The sequence below is a fragment of the Primulina eburnea genome, chromosome 18, assembly GCF_022965805.1.
Source record: "Primulina eburnea isolate SZY01 chromosome 18, ASM2296580v1, whole genome shotgun sequence".
Lineage (NCBI taxonomy): Eukaryota > Viridiplantae > Streptophyta > Magnoliopsida > Lamiales > Gesneriaceae > Primulina > Primulina eburnea.
The window spans coordinates 3,020,870-3,042,452 of record NC_133118.1 but is presented as its reverse complement, the minus strand read 5'-3'; the positions used below and the strand labels follow the sequence as shown (position 1 = coordinate 3,042,452).

General features: G+C 33.3%; 2 protein-coding genes across 2 annotated transcripts; both read left to right on the top strand.

The window, feature by feature from the left end:
• Positions 1-4,293: 4,293 nt before the first annotated feature.
• LOC140820185 (epi-neemfruitin B 7-O-acetyltransferse L7AT-like) lies at positions 4,294-5,705 on the top strand. Its single transcript, XM_073180510.1, has 2 exons — positions 4,294-4,677; positions 4,710-5,705. The coding sequence occupies exons 1-2, from the start codon at positions 4,300-4,302 to the stop codon at positions 5,625-5,627; spliced, it is 1,296 nt and encodes a 431-aa protein (XP_073036611.1). The 5' UTR covers positions 4,294-4,299; the 3' UTR covers positions 5,628-5,705.
• A 6,658-nt stretch (positions 5,706-12,363) lies between these two features.
• Positions 12,364-18,086, top strand: LOC140819456 (protein S-acyltransferase 8-like). Its single transcript, XM_073179559.1, has 5 exons — positions 12,364-12,759; positions 15,479-15,664; positions 16,504-16,809; positions 16,945-17,178; positions 17,317-18,086. The coding sequence occupies exons 1-5, from the start codon at positions 12,721-12,723 to the stop codon at positions 17,782-17,784; spliced, it is 1,233 nt and encodes a 410-aa protein (XP_073035660.1). The 5' UTR covers positions 12,364-12,720; the 3' UTR covers positions 17,785-18,086.
• Positions 18,087-21,583: the final 3,497 nt, after the last annotated feature.

Here is a 21,583-nt window from a genome sequence, read left to right as displayed (position 1 = left end):
ACGAAACTATGTAGGGAAATATTAATGAAGGTTAGTAATTAATAAATTTTTTTTGTTTTCATTTCGAATTTAAGAATGAATAGGTTCGCGTATAACGGGTACAAGTGTGCTGAAATGGATATTGATTCGAGTATGGACATTAAATTAGATGTATTCAATTCAGAGTTTTGACGACTTTTGTGACTCAATGGGTGCAGGTCAGGTGATATGTCTTGTAGGACTTGACTCGTTTATACTTTAAATATATTATTATATTATATTTTTTTATTTCTAAAATCTTTATAGTGTCTTCGTCGTTGTTTGTGGAATAATACAAATGATAAATATATTTTTAATTCTATTTTTATAGTAATATAGACTGCTATATTGTTTGACAAATTTTATATCATTCCTTATTTTTAGGTAATTATTCAAATATTTATTGTCTTGTTTAATTTTTGTTATATAAATATAACTGATTAAACTTCGGGTATAACAATTGTTGGGTATGAATTTAAATTTTAAAATTTTAATGGATCGGTTCTCAAACCCTAATGGACCCGGCCCATGTTCTTCCTATGGCCATCTCTATTTTCGGCTTGATCAAGACGGGTTACTTGGGCATTAGGCTTAATCTCCATCTGACAGAGTGATTTTTTTTTTTTAAAAAAATTAAATAATGTATAAATTGGTTTTGATTTGGATTGAAAGCAAGTATATTTTTAAAATAATATGTGGAGTTAAGTGTGGACGAGTGAGAGTAGCATTGAGATGAGCGACATCTGGAAAATTATCGTGCGTCAAGCTGCTGATGTAGAACCACTTGATCTGGTTGGCTAGGTAGACTATAAAATAGTGACATCAAATCTTAACGGATAACAATGTCTCTGCTGGGACAAGACTGACAGTAGGAAAAGTGTTAGAATGATCTTGAATTGATATTAGAAAGCACCATCAGTTACACATGGACCTCTCTGGACTCATGAGCCTAATAGTTTGGCCTATTAGAAGTCATGTTGTTGTACCCTACGCTGCCACAAGTATGTAGAAATAAAACCGTGTCTTGCCTAACAGCTGTAACTTATGGTCTAGTGATAAAATAACTCATTATCATCATATTTTCTTAATATTTTTTTTTTTTAAATCTAAACATATTTTTAGTGTTTCGAGACAAGTAATTGCGTACATTGTATTATTTACTTTGTAAGAAATCTTCGAAATACATTTTAATTAAATTAGTGCCGGGAAATAAATGGAGAACGTATTGATCAGGAAAAAAAATCACAAATTGGGTATATTTATATTTCATAAAAAATAAGAATAATAATAATAATAATAATAATAATAATAATAATAATAATAATAATAATGTTTTTAAATTTAGAGTAAAAAAAAGATAATTTTTTTTTGATGACTTGTACATTTTTCATTTTTTGATTCTGATAATGTTAATGTGACATCGGACACGCCAGCAATGTCCGGCGTCACGTTATCATATTCTAATGTTACATCATCATTTTCCTATGAAATACAACCAAAAATAAAAAAATGAAATTCAGTGGACTAGAACTACGATTTGACCGATAACATAATCACGAATGAAATATATATAAATTTTGATCAGGTGCCGTTTACATAATAAACAATTAGAGATGCCTTGCTCTAGTTTGAAGATTCCATGGCCGTGTAAGAGACAAAGTTCATCATACAAGGAATCACCATGTTCAATTATTCCACTACAACTAAATTACATATATAGAAGATCAAATTTTGTAAAACTTCCCTAAAATAGATAATTTTAACTGTTAGATAATCAATCATGTACCCATCTTCAAAAAATAACTTAACGGAGTAATGTGAGTCAATCACGGGATGAAAGTAATTTATGTCATCAATACATATATCTTTTCTAGAAACCACGTATAATATTAACAGAGAAATCTTACGATTTTGGTCCTTTATTTTGCCCAATTCAGTTTTAGTTCTGCTTCTTTCAATTTTTGACGATTTTAGTAATTTTAAATAGGAAGTACTGATGCAACACTTACATCTCAACTCCATGTCGTAGGCACCACATCGGCGCCAAGTCAGAAAATGACTAATATTGCAAAAATAACAAAGATAACAGACCAAAACTGATATTTAATTACAGTTTAAGCGTTTATTTCTCGACTTGGTTAAAGGAATTTTGTGTTTGTATAATTTGTTTGGCTATATAGTTGTTTTATCTTGTGCGGAGGTGTAAGTGAATTGAGTTGTTTGTTCATGAAAATATTATTTTTTAATATCAAAAGTATTATTTTTCATTCCAAGTATGAACCGCGTCGGCCCATTTCATATATCTATATTTGTAAGATCATTTCATATGAAACCTACTCATATTTTTGATATATTTTTTCTAATTTTTATTTTAATTTCATAAATTAACAAGATATTTTTTTTGAAATCATATTAACAAGAAAATTGAAAAGATAAAGTCTATTTACTTCCACTATAATGAAAATTAAATGTAGGAGAGATTTAAATTCGACGAGAATCACAATCACTCGATGAGTTAGTTATACGTTGTTAACCACACCCGAACAATGGTATAATACATGATCGATTGCATTTTATATATTTCCTAAGGACAATTGATAGAGTTGATGTGACAACTACCAAACAAAAATACCAATAAATTAACTATTGATCTTGATGTCATCTTGTTTTCTAGGAATAATATAATAGGATGATAGCTGATTAGAGCGTCGAAAGATTTTTGTCGTTACTGTTGTTTGTGGTATTCAAATATGAGAGGAAAGAAAGAAGAAAAGAAATGAACGGCTTTGTAGAGGCAAGTGTTGATCACTTTCTTCTTAAGAAGAATTTGCCCCTCACAATGTGTTAGAGGTTGATGGTAATTTTCTCCCAAGATACAACTACAACACTTGAATAATGAGCACTCAAATACTCAAGTTCTATCACAAAGAAATGAATGGAACTGTCTCTTAAAGAAGAAGGAAGAAGACAATATGCTAATGATATGTTGTGTATGTTATGTTTGATTTTCAAATTATCAAACATATAATGTTTTTCATGTGAAAAAGACATAATCTTTCATTCATAGAGATGTCCTTTGGCCATTGTAACTGATCGCAAGCATCAAACAATGCCAAAGGAATGAAAAAAATGTCAGAAAAACACAGAAAAACTCGAAGGGACGCGTCTGTGCGCGCAGGGACGCACGCCTGCTCGCACGCTGCCGAGCAGCAGAAACAGTTATCTCGATATTTTTAACTGTATTTTTTTTATGCAAGTAACAATCCTCAAAGTTAGATCTTTATATTTGTTGAAACATCAGCCGTGAACTCGGATTTGCGCATTCGAATTCGACATACCTTCTTCTTCTCAATTCGTGTTAATGTTATTTATTTGGCTGCATTAATGTTATAAATTAAACAAGAAGTACTCTTTTTAGATTAGAGGGAAAAAAAACACCGAAACTTCCACCTACTGATTCCAACAATAAATCATAATTTTAAAATTTTCGAGCTTCCAAAACTAGTTCAGATCCGAATTTTAGGGAAGATGATGTTTGTAATATAAAATTAAAATATTTTATTATAATATGCCGTTTGTTACATAAACAACAAAAAGCTCACAGAAAGGAGAGAAGGTTGGAAGATTCCAAGACAATGTACAAACAGTTAACGATTGTCATAGAACGGTTCACAGTGTTTACCCATTCAACTGCAATAATTTTAATATGTATATTATAACAAACTCTTTATCAAACTAAAAAAATAATATAAAAACAAATAATCTCATAATTCAATTTTATGATATATTTTTTCGATAGTAAGTTTCTTGTGAGACGATCTCTGTGAGACATGTCAACTTTACCGATATTCACAATAAAAATTAATGCTCTTAGCATAAAAAGTAATACTTTTTCATGGATGACCCAAATAAGAGATCTGTCTCACAAAATACGACCCGTGAAACCGTCTCATACAAGTTTGTGTTTTTTCTAATCTGACTCGACTCATAAAAAATTATTATTTTCATGTGAATAATGTTATTTTTCAAATATATGGATTGAGTCGACTCGTTTCACTTATATATAAATCCACATAAGACCATATGCTATAGACTTGCTCAAAATATGATTTGATCAATTAAATTTTGAAAAAAAAAAAAAAAAAGTTTGGTCGATGCTTAGAATTTTGAAGTTTCCTCCGTTTTCTTTCTGCTTAAACAAGAAACACAAGAACGCATATGTCTGTGTGTGTGTATATATATGCATGATCTAAGTTTTTACATATAAAAATACACACAGCAATGGAAGTAGAAATAATTTCAAGAGAAAAAGTGAAGCCCTCTTCTCCCACACCTCATCCACTCAAAATCTACAGATTTTCCCTCTTAGATCAGATCATTCCCTCGACTTTCTTCCCGGCAGTCCTTTATTTTCTTCCTGAATCAGATTCAGATACTTCCCAAAAAATCCATATCCTAAAGGAATCCCTCTCTTTAAACTTGACTCGCTTTTACCCGTTCGCAGGGATAATCAACGATGATCTTTCTGTTCGTTGCAACGACGAAGGGATTCCCTTTTTTGTAGCCAAAGTTAGAGGGAATCTTCAAGATTTTCTAAGCCGGCCCGATTTGCTGGTGATCACTAAGTTTCTTCCGATCGAATTTAAGTTCGATACGGCAAAGCCGGGGGATCATGTCTCTGGGATCAAATGAACTGTTTTGAATGTGGTGGAATGGCTATAAGTATAGTAGTTGCACATAATGTAGCGGATGGGATGACTGTCTCTGCTTTCTTTCGAGGTTGGGCTGCTGCTGCTCGTTCCACCGGTGAAGAAATATGCCCAAAGTTTATAGGACGGGATCTTTTTCCATCGATAGATACGATGGAAAGGGAATCAAAGCTGTTTTGTCACGATTTTTTCAAGTTTTTAAGGTTAGGGAAATATGTCACAAGGAGATATTTATTCGACGCCTCGGTTATAGCCAAGCTTAAGGCAAGATCAGCAAGTTCCGATGCATCATCCCCTACGAGCATCGAGGTCGTATCCGCCTTCATTTGGAAATGTTACATGAAAGTGTTTGCTGATAAATCTGATCTCGAGAAGCCCTTTATACTCACGCATCCAGTAAACTTGAGAAGAAGAGCTGATCCGGCTCTACCGGACGAGAGTTTCGGCAACTTCTTATGGCTGACAGCAGCTCAATGCAACAGCCCAGCCGACACAAATTTGAAAGATTTGGCAAGTGAAGTGAGAAGGGCGGTGAGGAAAATCGACAACGGGTTCATAAAAGTTCTCCAAAATAATGGATTTTATGAGAATCTTGAAGAGACAAGAAAAGTGCTGCCGGAGGGAGCTAATTGCTTGGCTTTTAGCAGTTGGTGTAAGTTTGGTTTGTATGGTGTGGACTTTGGTTGGGGGAAGCCTATTTGGATATCAAGTTTTGTGAGCGGGGATTCACCAGCGATGATGGCTAATAGTGTGACATTAATGGATACAAGGTTTGGTGATGGGGTTGAAGCATGGCTGATTCTCGATGAAAAATATGTGGCTGCATTCGAGGAAAATGAGGATATTCAGAATGATGTCCTTGTTAATCCTAGTCCTTTGCAGTTTGGTAAGAAGATATGAGATGAACTTTCATGAAGTTTTGGTTTCTTGAATTTGTTTTGTTTTCCATAATTTGTTTGATAGTGTTTCGTATGTGCGTGTTTTAACGATTCAACTATCTATTTTATACAAAAACTTACGCTCTCACGGATCAATTTTGTGATACGTATATTTTATTTGAGTCACTCATGAGAAATATTAATTTTTATGTCAGAAGTATTACTTTATATTATATATATGAATATGATTGACTCGTCTTATGAATAAATATTCGTGAGACTGCAACTCTATCTATCTATTATTATTATTATTATTATTATTATTATTATTATTATCTAAAGATGTTGCCTTTTTATTCTACATTTTATGCAAACCTACATACATATATATAGAGCTATAAAAATAAAAGTTCAATTTTAGCTATGACACAAGAGTATTTAAAATATATATATATATATATATATATATATATATATATATATATATATATATTATATTTGTGGCTTTAATTGCGGTTAATGGGTGGGTTAACACCCCCCCCCCCCCCCCCCCCACTGCAAAATTATAATTATATTTCTATTTCACATTTAAATTAGTAATCATTAGTATATGAATAAATATTTTTAATTATCTATACAATACAATAAATATATTTAGATTTTAAATACTATTACAAAAATTATTATATAAAAATGTTTATATCATCTGTGATAACATTCAAATAAGGATAACAATATTCTGTCGTTAAATTGACATCTTTATCTTAGGTGAATGAAAATGTAACTAATAAAAATAATGGAAAATATTTTAAAAATTTTATATTAATTTGTTTATAAATTTTTTAAAAGAATAAATAAATATTTTTCAAAAAATCAATTTTTTTCATAAATTAGATGAGTAAATTTTGATTAAAACTTTTAATTATTTTTGAGTATATGTTATGTTAAGAATTATTTTTTTAACAAAGTTTCTAATTAATTTCTGAGTGTTGACATTTTTGAATTTCCATCCTTCATTAAAAGCAATTCAATAGTAAACACAAACAGAGTATGTGCTTTTTACTTGCTTTTTACTTCAATAGCCGACTAATCCCAGAAAACTTCGAATTTCTATTCCAGTTTTTGTTCAAGGACACTCCATGATTACTTTCACCTTCTTGTGATCCACTGATATGCCCATTTAAGAGATTATATGGCCCAATAATGTAATGCTTTTTAGCCAAAATTAACACTGCTTGAATTTAGCGTATAATTATTTTTCTTTGAGCATCTGTAAAGTGAGTCGAAGATGTTTCTTATGGTTTTTCTCACTTGGTGAATACGCAAGAATATAATCAATAAATACTACCACAAACTTGTTAAGGAATGTCTTGAACACTCCATTCATGAGGTCTATGAATGATGTCGGAGCATTTGTCAGACCAAAAGGAGTTATCATGAACTCATATTGTCCATATATTGTTTTGAAAGCTGTTTTAGGATTATCATCTACATTGGCCTTCAGTTGGTGGTAGCCCGACCTTAGATCGATCTTTGAAAAGATATTGCTCCTTTTAACTGATCGAATGTTCATCTATTCTTGGAATATGATATTTGTTCTTGATTATGATCTTATTGTGTTATTTGTTGGTCAATACACAATCTTGTACTTTCACTTTTCTTATTTACAAATAAGACCGGAGCTCCCCAAAAAGAGGCACTTGGTCTGATTTGTTTCTTGTTCAACAGATCTTGGAGTTGTTCTTTTATCTCCTTGAGTTCAGTTGCACTCATTCGATAAGGTGCCTTAGATATTAGTGTATAACTAATTATTAAGTTAATTTCAAATTCTATTTCGCAGTCCGAGATAATTCCAAATATGATTCCAGAAAAACTTTTGAAAACTCTCGCACCACTAGATTATTTTATAGCTTGAGCTCGATTCCTTCTTTTACTTCTCTCAATACTGCTAGGTAGACTTCTTCATCATACTTCATAGCTTTCTAGGTCTGGGAGGCCGAAAGGAGAGATTTATGTTCCTTGGCCTTGCCATAAAATACGATTTATTCTTGGTTTGGAATTTGGCATTCTTACCTCACAATCAACCATTTACATGATTCTTGTCTAACCAATTCATTCCTAGAATGATGTTGAAATCCACCATAGTACATTGAATAAAATTGGCATTGAATATTTGAGTATTGATACTTAATTTTTTTTTTCTTGAAATTATCACGATTACTAGCTCAAAACTTAAAATAAATATAAAATCTTAGAACATAACTCCTTATTAGCCTATTGACTTAAAGTGATCATTTTTTAGAACATAAATCGAAAACAGAACATACAGAGTTCATAATTTATATTGTATAAAACGATCAGATCATATCAAATAAAATAAAATCTTAACATAACAAAGTTTTATCAAATCAGAATCACATACTGAACACATGTCATTATAATAATGACCATGGGTTATCCTTGATCTTAGGCTACCTCTGGGGTCTTCTCCTTAAATGGGCCCTCTCTGGGTCTTTTCTCGCATCCAAGGTCCCTCTGAGGCATTTTATCATAGACAGACTCTTTCTTGGGTTTTTTTCCTCATAGACTTTCCCGATGCGTCAGTATTTGAATCGTAACAAATAGACATATCACTTCGATCAAATGAGGCGGATCGAACATATCAAATCAGAATGAAATAGATGAAACGGACTGGAACTGAGCAAAAGTATGCATAACAAAACATATTGAAATGTATATGAAAGAAAAACGTAGAGTAGTTGATCAAATTTTATATCATATATCAAACTTTAAAACAATACATAATCCCATTTACAGTTGTTTTGAACTTGCTGTATAAACTTTATCGAAACTTCGATGGTTCCTAAGAAATTTTCGGATAGGACTCGACAAGGGTTTGGGTCATGGTTCGCCGGAACGGCCGCATAACGGGCGGAACAGAACGGGAACGGTGGCCACCGTTCCAAAGTTCCAGGCCAAATCGTTTATTATATTGTAGCGGCGTTATGTGGCGTTTTATCGGCCGCATAACGGGAAAGCGGAACGGAACGGGCGGAACGGAACGCAAGTTGCGACGGATTTGTTTTGAACTGTCGCTATTAGCGACGGTTTTACCAGAAATCGGCGACGGTTTTAAATCCATGGGAAGTCGCGCACATGCGGACATCGTCGATATGGATATCAGGGTAATTATAATTCCACACACGATTCTTTTGATAGATCATTTGATTTTTCAACATCTGGTACACATGGAATTTAGACATCGTAGATTTGATTATGGGTCGTCTCAGTATATTGGTGATAAATACAATGAATCTTCATCATCTATATGGCGTGGTGTTGGACGTCATGGTCCCGAGTATAGATCTTCAAGTACAGCTGATAGTTCTACTGTGTATCGTGGATTCGGATACTATAATCGTCGTGACGAAACACTATCACAAAATCAATCATCCCATTCTAATGATATTTCGTCATCTCAATCTAATCAATATCCATATGGACAATCACGTCAATATCCAAATGTTCGAAATCAATTTAATCTACGAGATAGTGATGAAGAATATAACAATGATCTCGCTCCTCCGCGTCACTCTTCATGGTATTAGCTTTGGTATGTTATAATTTTTAGTGTGTATTTTCTTATTGTGCTATTATTGTAAAATAGTTTTGTATTGATCTATTAATTTGTAATAACTTTATATATTTTATTTTTTAGTATGATGTAATTTATATTTACATTTTTTTTTACCAATTTTTTGAATTTATTAATTTTTTATACAACCGTTCCGCAACATAACATTGGAACTGGAACGGTCGTTGCCGTTCCAAGCACCACAACCGTTCTGGCGAACCATGGTTTGGGTAGTGCTCGAACATGATTTCCGAATAGGACAAAACCTTAGAATGTTGAGTATATGTTGCACAATCCTTGCTTGAACATAGGAATATGGCAGCTACACGATCGAACTAGTGCGATTCGAACTTGCTTGGATTTTGGGCGAACTTTGGCGAAATACTTGGGCATGATTTGGACAGTGCCTTGAGATAGTGTTTGAGTGTGATATTTCTTCATATACACCACTGGAATGCTGTAATCGGGGTAGAAAAATGGCTCCAAAAATCTGCTGATAATCGGATGGTTGTATCTGTTGAACAATGGCCGATTGCTTGGCTTCTTTGGCTCGAACTCAAATGATGCTTGGTTCGACTTTCGTTAGGTAAATGGACAGCACAATTCCTTAGAATATCACCTAACTACACCCAAAAGTAACGAGCACAATATCCTTGTTTGGTTGAGGATGGTAGTGCTTGAGGATGGCCGAATTCTTTGCAAATTTCGGCAGCACATATGCACGTTTTTGGTAGCTTCTTTTTATGTTGTTGTGGATTTGTAGTAGCATGTATGCAGTATTTATAGGCTGAATTCTGGCACTCCAAGATGATCGATAACTTAGTGCCCAATTCGCCATCAATTGGTCAAAACTTTATCCATAACCAAAGGTCTCATTGGAGCACTCAATGGCCACTTCTTGCATCATTATTACGTCCATATTCCAGCTCCTATTCATGCTGCATTTTGGCCATTTAGGACAGTATGGACGACCTTCATTGAACTAGGTAGAAGAGTTCATGAGCTAAGGGTTAGCGTTCCGAGTGGCTACACTTCGGTCCTTGTGATTTTGCGACGTCTCGAGCTCCTTTATACTGGATTTTGCATATCTTGAGCTGGAATTTTAAGTCCAATTGTTGAAATTTTAATTTTACAAGCTTGAGCTAAAAGTCCTGAGATTTATTGTTCGCCTGATTTGCTTCCAAAATCCGAGTCCTCACAAACGATGTCCGAATATTCCCACCACCTTCTTTGCGGAGTTCCATAGCTCTCATCATCAAAGTCGAAAATGTAGCCAAACTCTTCACCAAATTCCAATGGAGACACACACCGCCACGCACTTCCATCACCACCATGGGCATTACGATTTGAAAACGAAGTCATTGAAATAAAATTTAGTGAATGTACAGCAAATAATAGCAAATGGATTGAAAAATAATAGCAAATAAGTGATTGAGTGCATAGAAATTTAGAATTGAAAGAATGTGATTTTTGTGTGAAAATATATATACATATATACATATATATGGCATGTCATGGATTTCTAACAATTCATCTACACCATTGTCTAATTCAAGATTAAAGGAAATAGACAAAAATATTATAAAATTAATAAGCAGAACGATTCCTAAAATCACAAGTTCTAGAATAATAATACAAAAATCCAAAATTTACTTCATTTCGAGGAACCAAGCATTTCAAATAATCATAGTCGAATATCCAAAGTATATTTTTTTGTATGTATACTATTCCACAAGTCAAAGGAAGACACTTTAAGTTACCTTTAGCACCATTCAATTAATTTCCCAAAATTGGTACAAAATTCAATAACTAGGAAAAATTGATATTTTCTTAGTTTTAGTCACTAATTTATCAAAATTTAGTTTTCATATATTAATTTCAATTTTTTGTTTTTTTATTTTTTTTAGTCCGAAACCACTAAATAATCGAATATTATTTATTTGACACTACGTAACAAATTTGACTAGAATAAACATATTTTACACACATTAAAATTCATTTAAACAAAATTAAGATAAACATAAAACGAAACCATATACGGTACTTCAAAAGGAGTTGTTGTTTCTCTTTATTTTTTAGGTGAAATTTAATATGTGTAATATAAACTTTAATTTTATCATATAGATCAGGTAGAAAAACATCAATATCAAATTAATAATATCAGATAATTTTAATGTTTCCAATATCGGATTCGATATTCGACTGTAACAAACTTCTACGTTGATTTTAAAAACAATAAAAAAATTTAAATTAGATTATATTTGTTTATGGTCCTAGGGATGTCAATGGGTCCGGGTTTTACCCAGACCCACAATGGACCCGCGTGTATGGGGTGGGTTTGGGCATACTAAATGGGTCATAGGGTGGGTCTTGGGTCCAATTTTTCAGACCCATTCAGATATGGGGTGGGTCATGGGTTCTATAATATCCGCCCTATACCCGTCCCATATATGTAGATATAAATATTTTCGGGTTTTATTTTTTATTTTTTTTAGTACCTCATCTCAACCATAAAGATCTTAACTATTCCTATGTCAGCTGTTGCATTTGAATCTGTTTTTAGCAATAGTGGAAGAATAGTTGGTCCTCATCTTAGTAGACTTAAATATTGCATACTCACTGATTTTATATTGATCTGTTTAAATTATGTTATGACTTATTTTTGGAGATGTCAAGATTTTTTTGAAGAGTTAGCAACTCTTTTTTTATATAATTTTTTATGTCGTGAAAATAATTTGTTTGTTATTATTAAGTGTGGTCGAAAACGTGGATTAATTTTTCACAATGTTGTATTTAGAGGCTTGTATGTTTCATAATTTAGTCATGTGAGAAGAAATATTACTTTTTTATTTTAAAAAATTCGGGTCTCACGGATCTCATGGGTCTACCCGACCTCGTTTCGTATTCGAGGTGGGGTGGGTCCGAAGAATATCTAACCGGGGTGGGGCGGGTAATGAGTCCAAGTTTTTTTCATGAAAAAGATCTTGGGTTTAGCCAAACCCACCTCATACCCGCCCCATTGACATCTCTATACGATCTTCTGCCTCCTACCCAAGTGGAACTCAGATAGTTGCATTAAATAATTTGACCTGTCATTATTTAAACCAACTCTTAAGTACTCTTTTTTCCCAAACATTCCAAATCGAAAATATTTTAAAACCCTAATTTCTAAATCCCAAAAAATCCCCACTCCCTCTCGTCATTGGATCACGAAAAGCGATGAAGATTATCTAATTCAAACTCCTTTCTTTTGAAATTTCAAGAATCGTCATTAAAGTCTGAACATTTTCAAATTTAGTAACTGAAATTATACACGCTACACACAACGTGTCACTCTGTGTGTGTGTGAGAGAGAGGGATTCTTGATTGGATGAGCAATTCCTTTTGAGTTTCGAATCTTTGACTCCTTTACAGCATAGGGGGGATCAGCGGCGAGGTTTAATTCTGTCCTGGATTTATTTTCTGGAAACGATTTCTCTGGATGGCGAAGCGTGCGCACGAAGTTTGGAAGGGGAATAATGTGAGATATATCTTTTGTGCCATTTTTATTGAGCTTGCTCGTGCTCCAATCTTCTGGATGTATTTTTCTTGTTGGGTTTTTTAATATGCTTTTAGCTTGACACACTATGGTTATGGTTTTTTTTTTTTTTAACATTATTGGTGTTGGTGTTCAATAGCATCAGAAGCGGTGTGTTTTGTGCATGCTAATTTCACTTCTGTACTTCTTTTTGTGTCAAATGGAAGTTGGATTTGAGAAGTTGTAGACTTGGCTGGGGACGGGAAAGAGATTTTCATATTGCTGTTTTTGGTATTTTTCCCCAGTATGTCTAGAGTGTCGAGCTTTTATAGATTCAGTAAAGCTTGTGGATGTGGTAGTGGTAAAATATTCACGTATCCTAGTTCCTACTTTCTCTAGGAAATTGGGTTCTTTTTGCAGCTGATATTATATATAGTAATAAATGTGACAACGTGGTTTTGTGAACTATGTCCGACGTGACAACATAAGGAAGTAACATATTCATTTAGTATATCTATTCTCTTAACCATCGTTCTCTTTGGCATGATGAATTTTGCTTGATAATGGTTTCGAAGTGATCTCGTGATGAATGATATTGGAATTTCCACTTTCGAGCCATGAGATATTAATGCATGTAATAAAATTAACAACAAATTAAATCTATCACACTCCAGAAATGCCATCAGATATTAATGCATGCGTTGAAATTAACAGCGAATTGAGCCTAATGTACTCCAGAAAATCACTTGTGCTACTGAATGATTACCTTCTCATAGCAGTGAGGCAACATCAATTTTATGCCAAATGTAAAAAAGAGAAAAGGGATTAAATTATTTTAACTCAGTCTCTAGCATCTGCTACCTCAGTTCAACTAAATGGTCTTCGTAGTCAAAGGTTGATCTAGTGTATATTTTTTCCGTAGTTGACATTAATATGAATGACTGTATGCGATTGTCATGGACCTTTTGTTCGTAGAAAGGTGAAAGAAATTGGTGTATTTAATGGATGTTGGATCAAAATCCTGCTATTTTAAAGATATGTTACCTTGGGGCAAATAATTTGCATTTTAGTGTTCATATATGTCTTCATATTAAACCCGTTATATGGCATATACGCATTATTTTACATGGTTTGTTGCTGATGTTTCTCCATGTATGCTAGTATATACAAATTTGGAGTGTTTTCCAAGAAAATAATCCAGAGATTTTGATATTCTAGTTAATTAATTTGAAGTTTAGATAAATTTGCCAAATGTCGTTGCATATTCGACTCAATCAAGGTTCTGGTTTTTGAATTGGAGTGGGCTAGTTGTGCAAGAAAACCGAAATACATGTGGTTATTTTTGACAATCCTGGAAATTCCATAGAGTTAGATTACATTATTTTTAAAACTATTTCTTGTTGTATTGAATAATGTAATCTTAGAAATGTTCAGGCTTGCTTTTGATTTTGGATCCATGAGAACTGAAAGTTGGACTACATAAGGCAGCATTTTCTTTATGTATTATATCAAAATGCCAAAATTAGATTCTCTCTCTGATTTTAGTGCTAATCACCACAGGTACATTCAAGTCTCTAGCGTACATTTGTTTTACTTTCGTATTATCTACTTCTTTAGAGGATGGTAGTTGACAGGGATTGGCAGTTTTTTGTCAAATTTTTTGTCTTATTCATTTGGCGAATTTTCAAACCCGTGCGTGCGTTACTGCTTCAAATGTTCGGTATCGAATATTGTGACAAAGAAACTGAAGTGCCAATGTCTGCGAAATCTATTGAAAATTCTGTTCACTCAATTACAGCCAACTTGAACTGCATGTCTGCAATTAAAATTATGGTTCTGAAAGGAAATTGGGGGACAAGGGGTTCATATTGAAAAATGTAGAAACCCTTGGATTTTAGATCAGAGTGATTTTGAAATTCGAATAAAATTGCTTCGATCCTTTTCTAAGATCCATGAGTTAAGCAGGGATTTATAAAAAAAATTAACATTCTTTTGATTCCAATTAATATCATCGTCTTTTACTGCCATCAAATACTCCTAGTTAAGAAAATTTTGGATCTGTGACTAGTTGACTCTTGGAGTGCAAGAGAAATAAATAAATATCCCTTGGATACTTAAACCAACCTATGAAGTACTTGGTAGAACTAGAACCCTTTAAATAATGGAGTGGAACTTCTCAAACAGTTCCATAGATCTGAAGTAGTTCGCAGTATACAAATTATTGAAGCTTATATATAAGTTTGCCAAAGGTTTATAATGATGAAATATAGTACTTGACTAGATAGGAAATAACTGAAGAGTATTAGGTGATAGTAGGACTCAAATGATGATGATATGAAGTAGGTGAGGTAGTTAGATTTTGATAGCTGTCACCAAAGGCGATGGGACTGTGTCCGAAGGAGACTTATATATTTGTATGCATGCCGGTGTCCTAGTGGGACGTGCACTGCATGCAATCGTGTGTAATATTTACCCCAGGAAGTGTGCTGAATCTGCCATACACGAACGTGTGAGTAGGAACTGGCGAAGTTATTGTATGTTACACTAGCAGGTCCTGTAGAAGATCTTGAATTTAAGTACTGATAATTGTAAATCTTAAAATGGCCAAGAAGGTTTGATGGAGTAATAATTGTAAATGTGACTATTAATCTATTACTATACCATAACTATCTCCTTGTCAAGTATACGCAAATCGATGCAACATCTTTATGTTGTCTTGCAGATCTTTTTGCTTGGTGGGAGGATGATTTTTGGCCCTGATGCGAGGTCACTGCTTGTCACATTATTGTTGATAATCGCCCCAGTTGCTGTCTTTTGTGTTTTTGTTGCAAGGCATCTTCGCCATGAGTTTTCTCCATATGGCGCAGGATATGCAATCCTGATAGCTGCAATCATGTTTACTATTTATGTTAGTTTCTTAACTGCTTTATTTAACACACTTCTTGAACTACTCTGGCATGCTTTAAACTTTTTTCGATGAATGCATTTTCCTACTTTCAGTCTGCGAGCTGTCATATTTGTTTTCCGCAATAACGAAATGTGGGTCCGTATCTACATCCACCGATTTGTACAAAGCACACATGTTTGATATGATTTGCTTGACCACAAAGCAAATTTATTCTTAATTAATTATACCATTGAAACCTCGTTGTTGTCTTGGGGATGCTTAGTTCGATCTCCCACGTACTGACAATTGGCTGCTTGAGGGGCGGTGAGGAATTTGAAAATCTGCTGTTCTTGAACTAAGTTGGAATACTGTGTACCGAGTTTGACACGGGTACTAGGAATCAGCATTTGAATGCTTGCTATTTCTTCTTCTTCATGCAACAATAGTACCGTGTTTCCCTTGCATCAAAGCTTTGAAAGTATTTCATATGCAGCTTGTGATTTTGGTGCTTGGTTTGATGGCGGTTGATCATGAAGTGACACGGATATTGGGTTAAATTACCAATGCTTGTTTTTTATATGGAATGTGTAATTCAGGGTAATGTACAACTTTAACATGCAGGTGCACCGATACTAGGTTGTTGAACCAAATTTTTTTCTTTAAACAAAGTTTTTGTACGTGTCACATGATTCTAATCAAATTTGCTTGCCAAGTCCCTCACCTTAGATTTTTGCTTTCCTGAGTATGCAAACCACTTTTCATGCATTGATTTTTTTTTTCCAGTCCTATTCTCTTGATTCTTGTTCCATACTAATGTAAATTTTCTTGGGGTATAATGATATTATGATTAATTTTGTTAGGTGTTGATGCTTCTTCTTCTTACATCAGCTCGCGATCCAGGTATTGTGCCACGTAATTTGCATCCACCAGAGGAAGAATTTCGTTATGACACTTCAACATCAGTAGAGATTGGTGGACGGCAGACACCGAGCCTCCAGCTTCCCCGAACTAAAGAAGTTATGGTTAATGGACACCCTGTTCGAGTTAAATATTGCGACACTTGCATGCTTTATCGTCCTCCTCGCTGTTCACATTGCTCCATTTGCAACAATTGTGTGGAGCGCTTCGATCATCATTGCCCTTGGGTGGGCCAGTGCATAGGCTTGGTATGGCATTTCATCATAAGACTGTTTACTTTATTTCTCACTGTTTTACTTTCATGTGGATTGTAGCTTTCATTGTCTATTGAATGATGCTTTGTTGTCTCACGGATTTTTATTTTTCTATCCTTTCTTCTGCAGCGGAACTACCGATATTTCTTTTGTTTTGTTTCTTCCTCTGCACTTCTTTGCACCTATGTGTTTGCAATGTCGGCTTTGTACATCAAGATACTGATGGATGATCACCATGGGACTGTATGGAAGGCAATGAAAGAATCTCCAGCATCTGTGGCACTCATGGCTTATTGTTTTATTTCCCTGTGGTTCGTTGGAGGACTTACCGGCTTTCATCTGTATCTAATTGGCACAAATCAGGTCATCCATTAATTCTCGTTTGAACAGTGTCCTGTTTTGTTTTTAGGTTGCTTTCAATTATTTATCTAGCTGCGGAAGGAACTGAAATGGTTAACTAATTTTTCTATACAAGTCACCGAATCTGTCATCCTTCTGCAGACAACGTATGAAAATTTCCGTTACAGAGCTGATAACAGAATCAACATATATGATCGCTGGTGCTTCAATAACTTTCTTGAAGTATTCTGTACGAAGGTCAAGCCATCAAAGAACAACTTCCGAGCATTTGTACATGAAGAACCACCCCAAAGACCCCCTCCACCCACTAGTCGGGATCCTGAACATGGCAATACAGGGGAGAATAGACGTATGAAGGTGGAAGACGATTTAGACATTGGTGGGGATCTTTTGAAGATCTCACAGCGTCGTAACATTGAAGATATTGAAGGAGATATACGTAGCAGAGGGAGTGATGTACCACATCATGACTCTTTAGACGTTGAATCTGTTTTTGGTTCTGATAGACGACTTCCTACCGTGCAATCAGAAACAAGACATTCTAGTTGGGGAAGGAGAAGCAGAAGCTGGGAAATTGGAGCAGATGGAACTTATGCTACTCCAAAATAAGCTTAACAATGAACACAAAGAAGCAATTCAACAATATTCGATGATCGAAAGGTAGCGTTTCCATATGCTTGATTCTGGTTTTGTTTTCTGAAATGGGAGGAAAGAAGCCAATTCTGTTGTATTTGATCTTAGGCAAAATGGATTAAATTCACTCCTTTTCAATATCTTCCCCTCACTCAGTATTCTACCTACCTATTGATTTGTTTCGTGTAGTTATGATGTTTCTTGGATCTGTATTCTTTGTGTAACTAACCATTTCATACATATGAAGAGGTAATTTTTTCCAGTTTATTTATAAATATTTTTTGTTTAGGTGTATGTCGTGATTCGTATCAGTTTGCAAGATACAATAATTGGAATCAGTTAAAAAAGAAAAAAAAATTACAATAATAGGGTCCTTGCCACTTGTGGCACACTTTTATTTGAGTCAAGTTCAAGTCAGATGATTCAGCACAGGTTGAGCCATAATAGGGCCCTTGCCACTTGTGGCACACCTTTATTTGAGTCAAGTTCAAGTCAGATGTTGAATTCAGCACAGGTTGAGCCATTTGAGTCAGACGTTTGTCGTATGATAAAAGGCAATCAAAAACCCGACGGAGGATAGTATTCGGACGAGCTTGTCCACGCCAACGTTGGCCCCACGGCAAGTATGTTGATTGTCTCCGGGCTGGAAGCAGGGGCGGAGCCACCCTTTGGCTAGGATGGGCTCCAGCCCCACCTAAATTTTACAATTTTTTTTTTTGGTTTTTCTGTATTTTTTTGTCTTATTTTTGTGTTTTTGTTAGCTTTATTTTATTGATGCAAATTTGAAATTTTTTTGTTAACTATGAGTAATTTTTTAAAATGATTTTCTGTAAATACCTATAATCAAATTTGACTTTCGCTCGCATTTTGCTCAAAAAGTTGAAGAACTTGATGTAAGTTGATTTTTAAAATTAGCTTTAGGTCCCAAATATATTTTTAGACTATATTTACAATAACACACAAATATATTAAATTTAGCTAATATGATAATACAATTATGTCGTTACTAAATATTTTATTATATCTTTATTTAATTTCTATTAATATTAAAAGTTTTATAGAATTTTAATTTTTTTTTAGTATGAACTAGTGTATGTTTATAATAATTGATTTTGAGAAAAATAAAGTAATGATTTTGAGAAATTGCGCAAAATTTTCATGTGAGTCATAATATGTGATATTATATGAGTTATCAAATATTTGAATTTTGTGCATAATGGCTTAAATGATGTATGAAGCTTTTTGTTTTCTATTAATGTCCATATTATTCTTTGATGTTTGTCAATATCATTATTAATTTTTTTACCGTTGGTTTTAAAAAATTGATCATATCTATCGACTTGTTGAGAAATTCTATTATCTTGATTTCGAATCATAAGATTTGCATTACTTGAGAATGCAATTGGATCACTATAAACTTGATGTTGCAAGCCATGAAAGATTTCAGAATTTATCAACTATTTCTGAACTATGTCGAATATTATTTGTCAAGAACCTACGATTTGATTGACAGGTGATTTATACATTTTTATTTACGTCGTTTACTTATTTATCGAATCTAATATATTTATTTAATTGACAGCTTGATTCGTCTTGTTTTAACTCGCCCCGTTTCTACAGCAACAACGGAACGACCATTTTCACCAATGAAACTTGTTAAAACAACTCTTCGTAACAAGATGGAAGCATAGTTTTTCGGAGCTTTATAGTAATTTACATCGAAAAAGATTTGATTGAAAAAATTGATAACGATTTAATAATTAATTAGTTTTATTTTAAGAAGAATCGAAGAGCGCAATTTCGGTAGTGCTTTAGCTCCATGTTTTTGAAAGTATTAAATACTCTTGTTCTATATTTTTATGAAGTCAATGTTTACATATTTTTTGTTTTAAATTATTTATTTAATTATTTATTTTAATAAATATAGTATGATACGGAGCCAGCCCCATGTACTTTTGAGTTCTGGCTCCACCCCTGGCTGGGAGTGAACCATTTGCTCAAACAAACTTTAATTCTGTTCAAATCCTCCGGTGTTTAGAAGTAACTGTGCGTACTCCCAATAACCTCAGGCAAAGATAGATATCGTTTGCTGTTGCGTCAGCTGATTTTTAAAGAATTATATCATAAGTTAAAATCTATTAATTTATATACTATTAATAAAAAATTTATAATTTATTTTTCTATATTAATCATATACTACTACTAAATTTTTTTACTTGATTTCACTCTTAAGTATTATTTCTATAATTTAAGTTGCCTATGCTTGCAACTTCATCTCTATCATAAAAATTTCTATGAGATCGTCTTTCATATCAATTTTGTGACGGATCTCTAATGTGATCCGACTCATGAAAAAATATCAATTTTCATGATAAAAATATTCATTTTTACTGTAAGTATGAACCAGATCGACGCATTTCAAGTATACAAATATGTGAGATTGTCTTATAAGATCGAATTCGAATACACCGATATATCGATCTTGCTTAAAACTATCTTCATCATCTTTGATTTAGGTCTCAGATTGCCTTTTCAAGTTTGAATACTATTTAATATCCCTTGTGAAGCCAACTTTGAAGGATTGGGATATGGATAAGCGATCAAAGGAGGAGACTTGGGGTTGGCACTAGTCAATTTGTGAACTAGAGTAAAATGTAGTCAAATGATATATGCAATATGCATAATTCATGGTAAAATAGTGGTAAAATTGTATATTTATTTTTACATGAAAAATAAATATATATAAATTCTATTTAAAAAACTTATTAAAAATCAGAAATTTTACATTTTCAATTTTAATTACTTTTTACAAAAATCGACTGAACATGCACGCAACACGTATATATTAGGATGATATATGTTATTGATTAGACACCTTATATAAATAAAAATAATATAGTGTATGAGTTATCAGGTAAAGATTTATTTTTTAAAAAAAAATATTAGCTAGTCCAACAATTTTTTTAATAAATTAAATTTATTATAATTGTAGTTAATTTACAGAATAATTTTATTATAAGTTTTTGGAATCTATAAAATTTATGTAGCGGGAACCAAAACAATAATTTATTTAAAAATTTTAAGTATTGTGACACTCGCTAACAATTTATTTTGACCGTAACGAGAAGGGCAATCCAAACAAATGCAATTCGTTTCGCTTTGTACTAAAAAACAATAGGTCGCCTATTTTTGTTCTCATATGTATATATCTGTGAGATAGATCGATCAAGTTTAAACATACAGTGAAAATTAATACTACTGACAAAAAATTAAAAATTTTAAATAGTTCGAGTCGAGTTGAAGGTCTGCATCGAGACTCAAATTTTAAGGGGGGCTTTTTTTTTTCTTTTTTCTTTAACAAAAATGTAGTAGGATGATTGTGGGGACCCGGACGCTAATCAAGTTCTTAATCATCATTGGGACTAATTAATCAATTAGAAACAGGGTCTAAATTTTTTTTTAAAAAAATGCGGAACGTAGTGGAATCAAACTAATATACATATCAGTATAAAATACAATACAAGTCCTGTACTGCATGCATTCAAAATAAACTAAGGTTCAACATCTAAATATCCAGTGTCAAAACCCTATATACATCCAAGTCCCAAGTCTCCACTCTATCACGATCTCTCCTCATCTCCTGGACCCTGATCCTGTCCCACCTGTTGTCATGTACACATACAGACAAGACAACATCCGGATAACTCCGGTGAGAATAAATCCCAGTATAAATCAACGAAACATGCAATCATATAAACAAATATAAAGCATGTAA

Bases quoted from the DNA above. Each gene is read 5' to 3' on its own strand.
- LOC140820185 (XM_073180510.1), top strand. From the start codon at position 4,300: ATGGAAGTAGAAATAATTTCAAGAGAAAAAGTGAAGCCCTCTTCTCCC. The intron at 4,678-4,709 runs AAGCCGGGGGAT...TGGGATCAAATG, and splicing joins AATTTAAGTTCGATACGGCA to AACTGTTTTGAATGTGGTGG.
- LOC140819456 (XM_073179559.1), top strand. From the start codon at position 12,721: ATGGCGAAGCGTGCGCACGAAGTTTGGAAGGGGAATAAT. The intron at 12,760-15,478 runs GTGAGATATATC...GTTGTCTTGCAG, and splicing joins AAGTTTGGAAGGGGAATAAT to ATCTTTTTGCTTGGTGGGAG. The intron at 16,810-16,944 runs GTATGGCATTTC...TTTCTTCTGCAG, and splicing joins TGGGCCAGTGCATAGGCTTG to CGGAACTACCGATATTTCTT.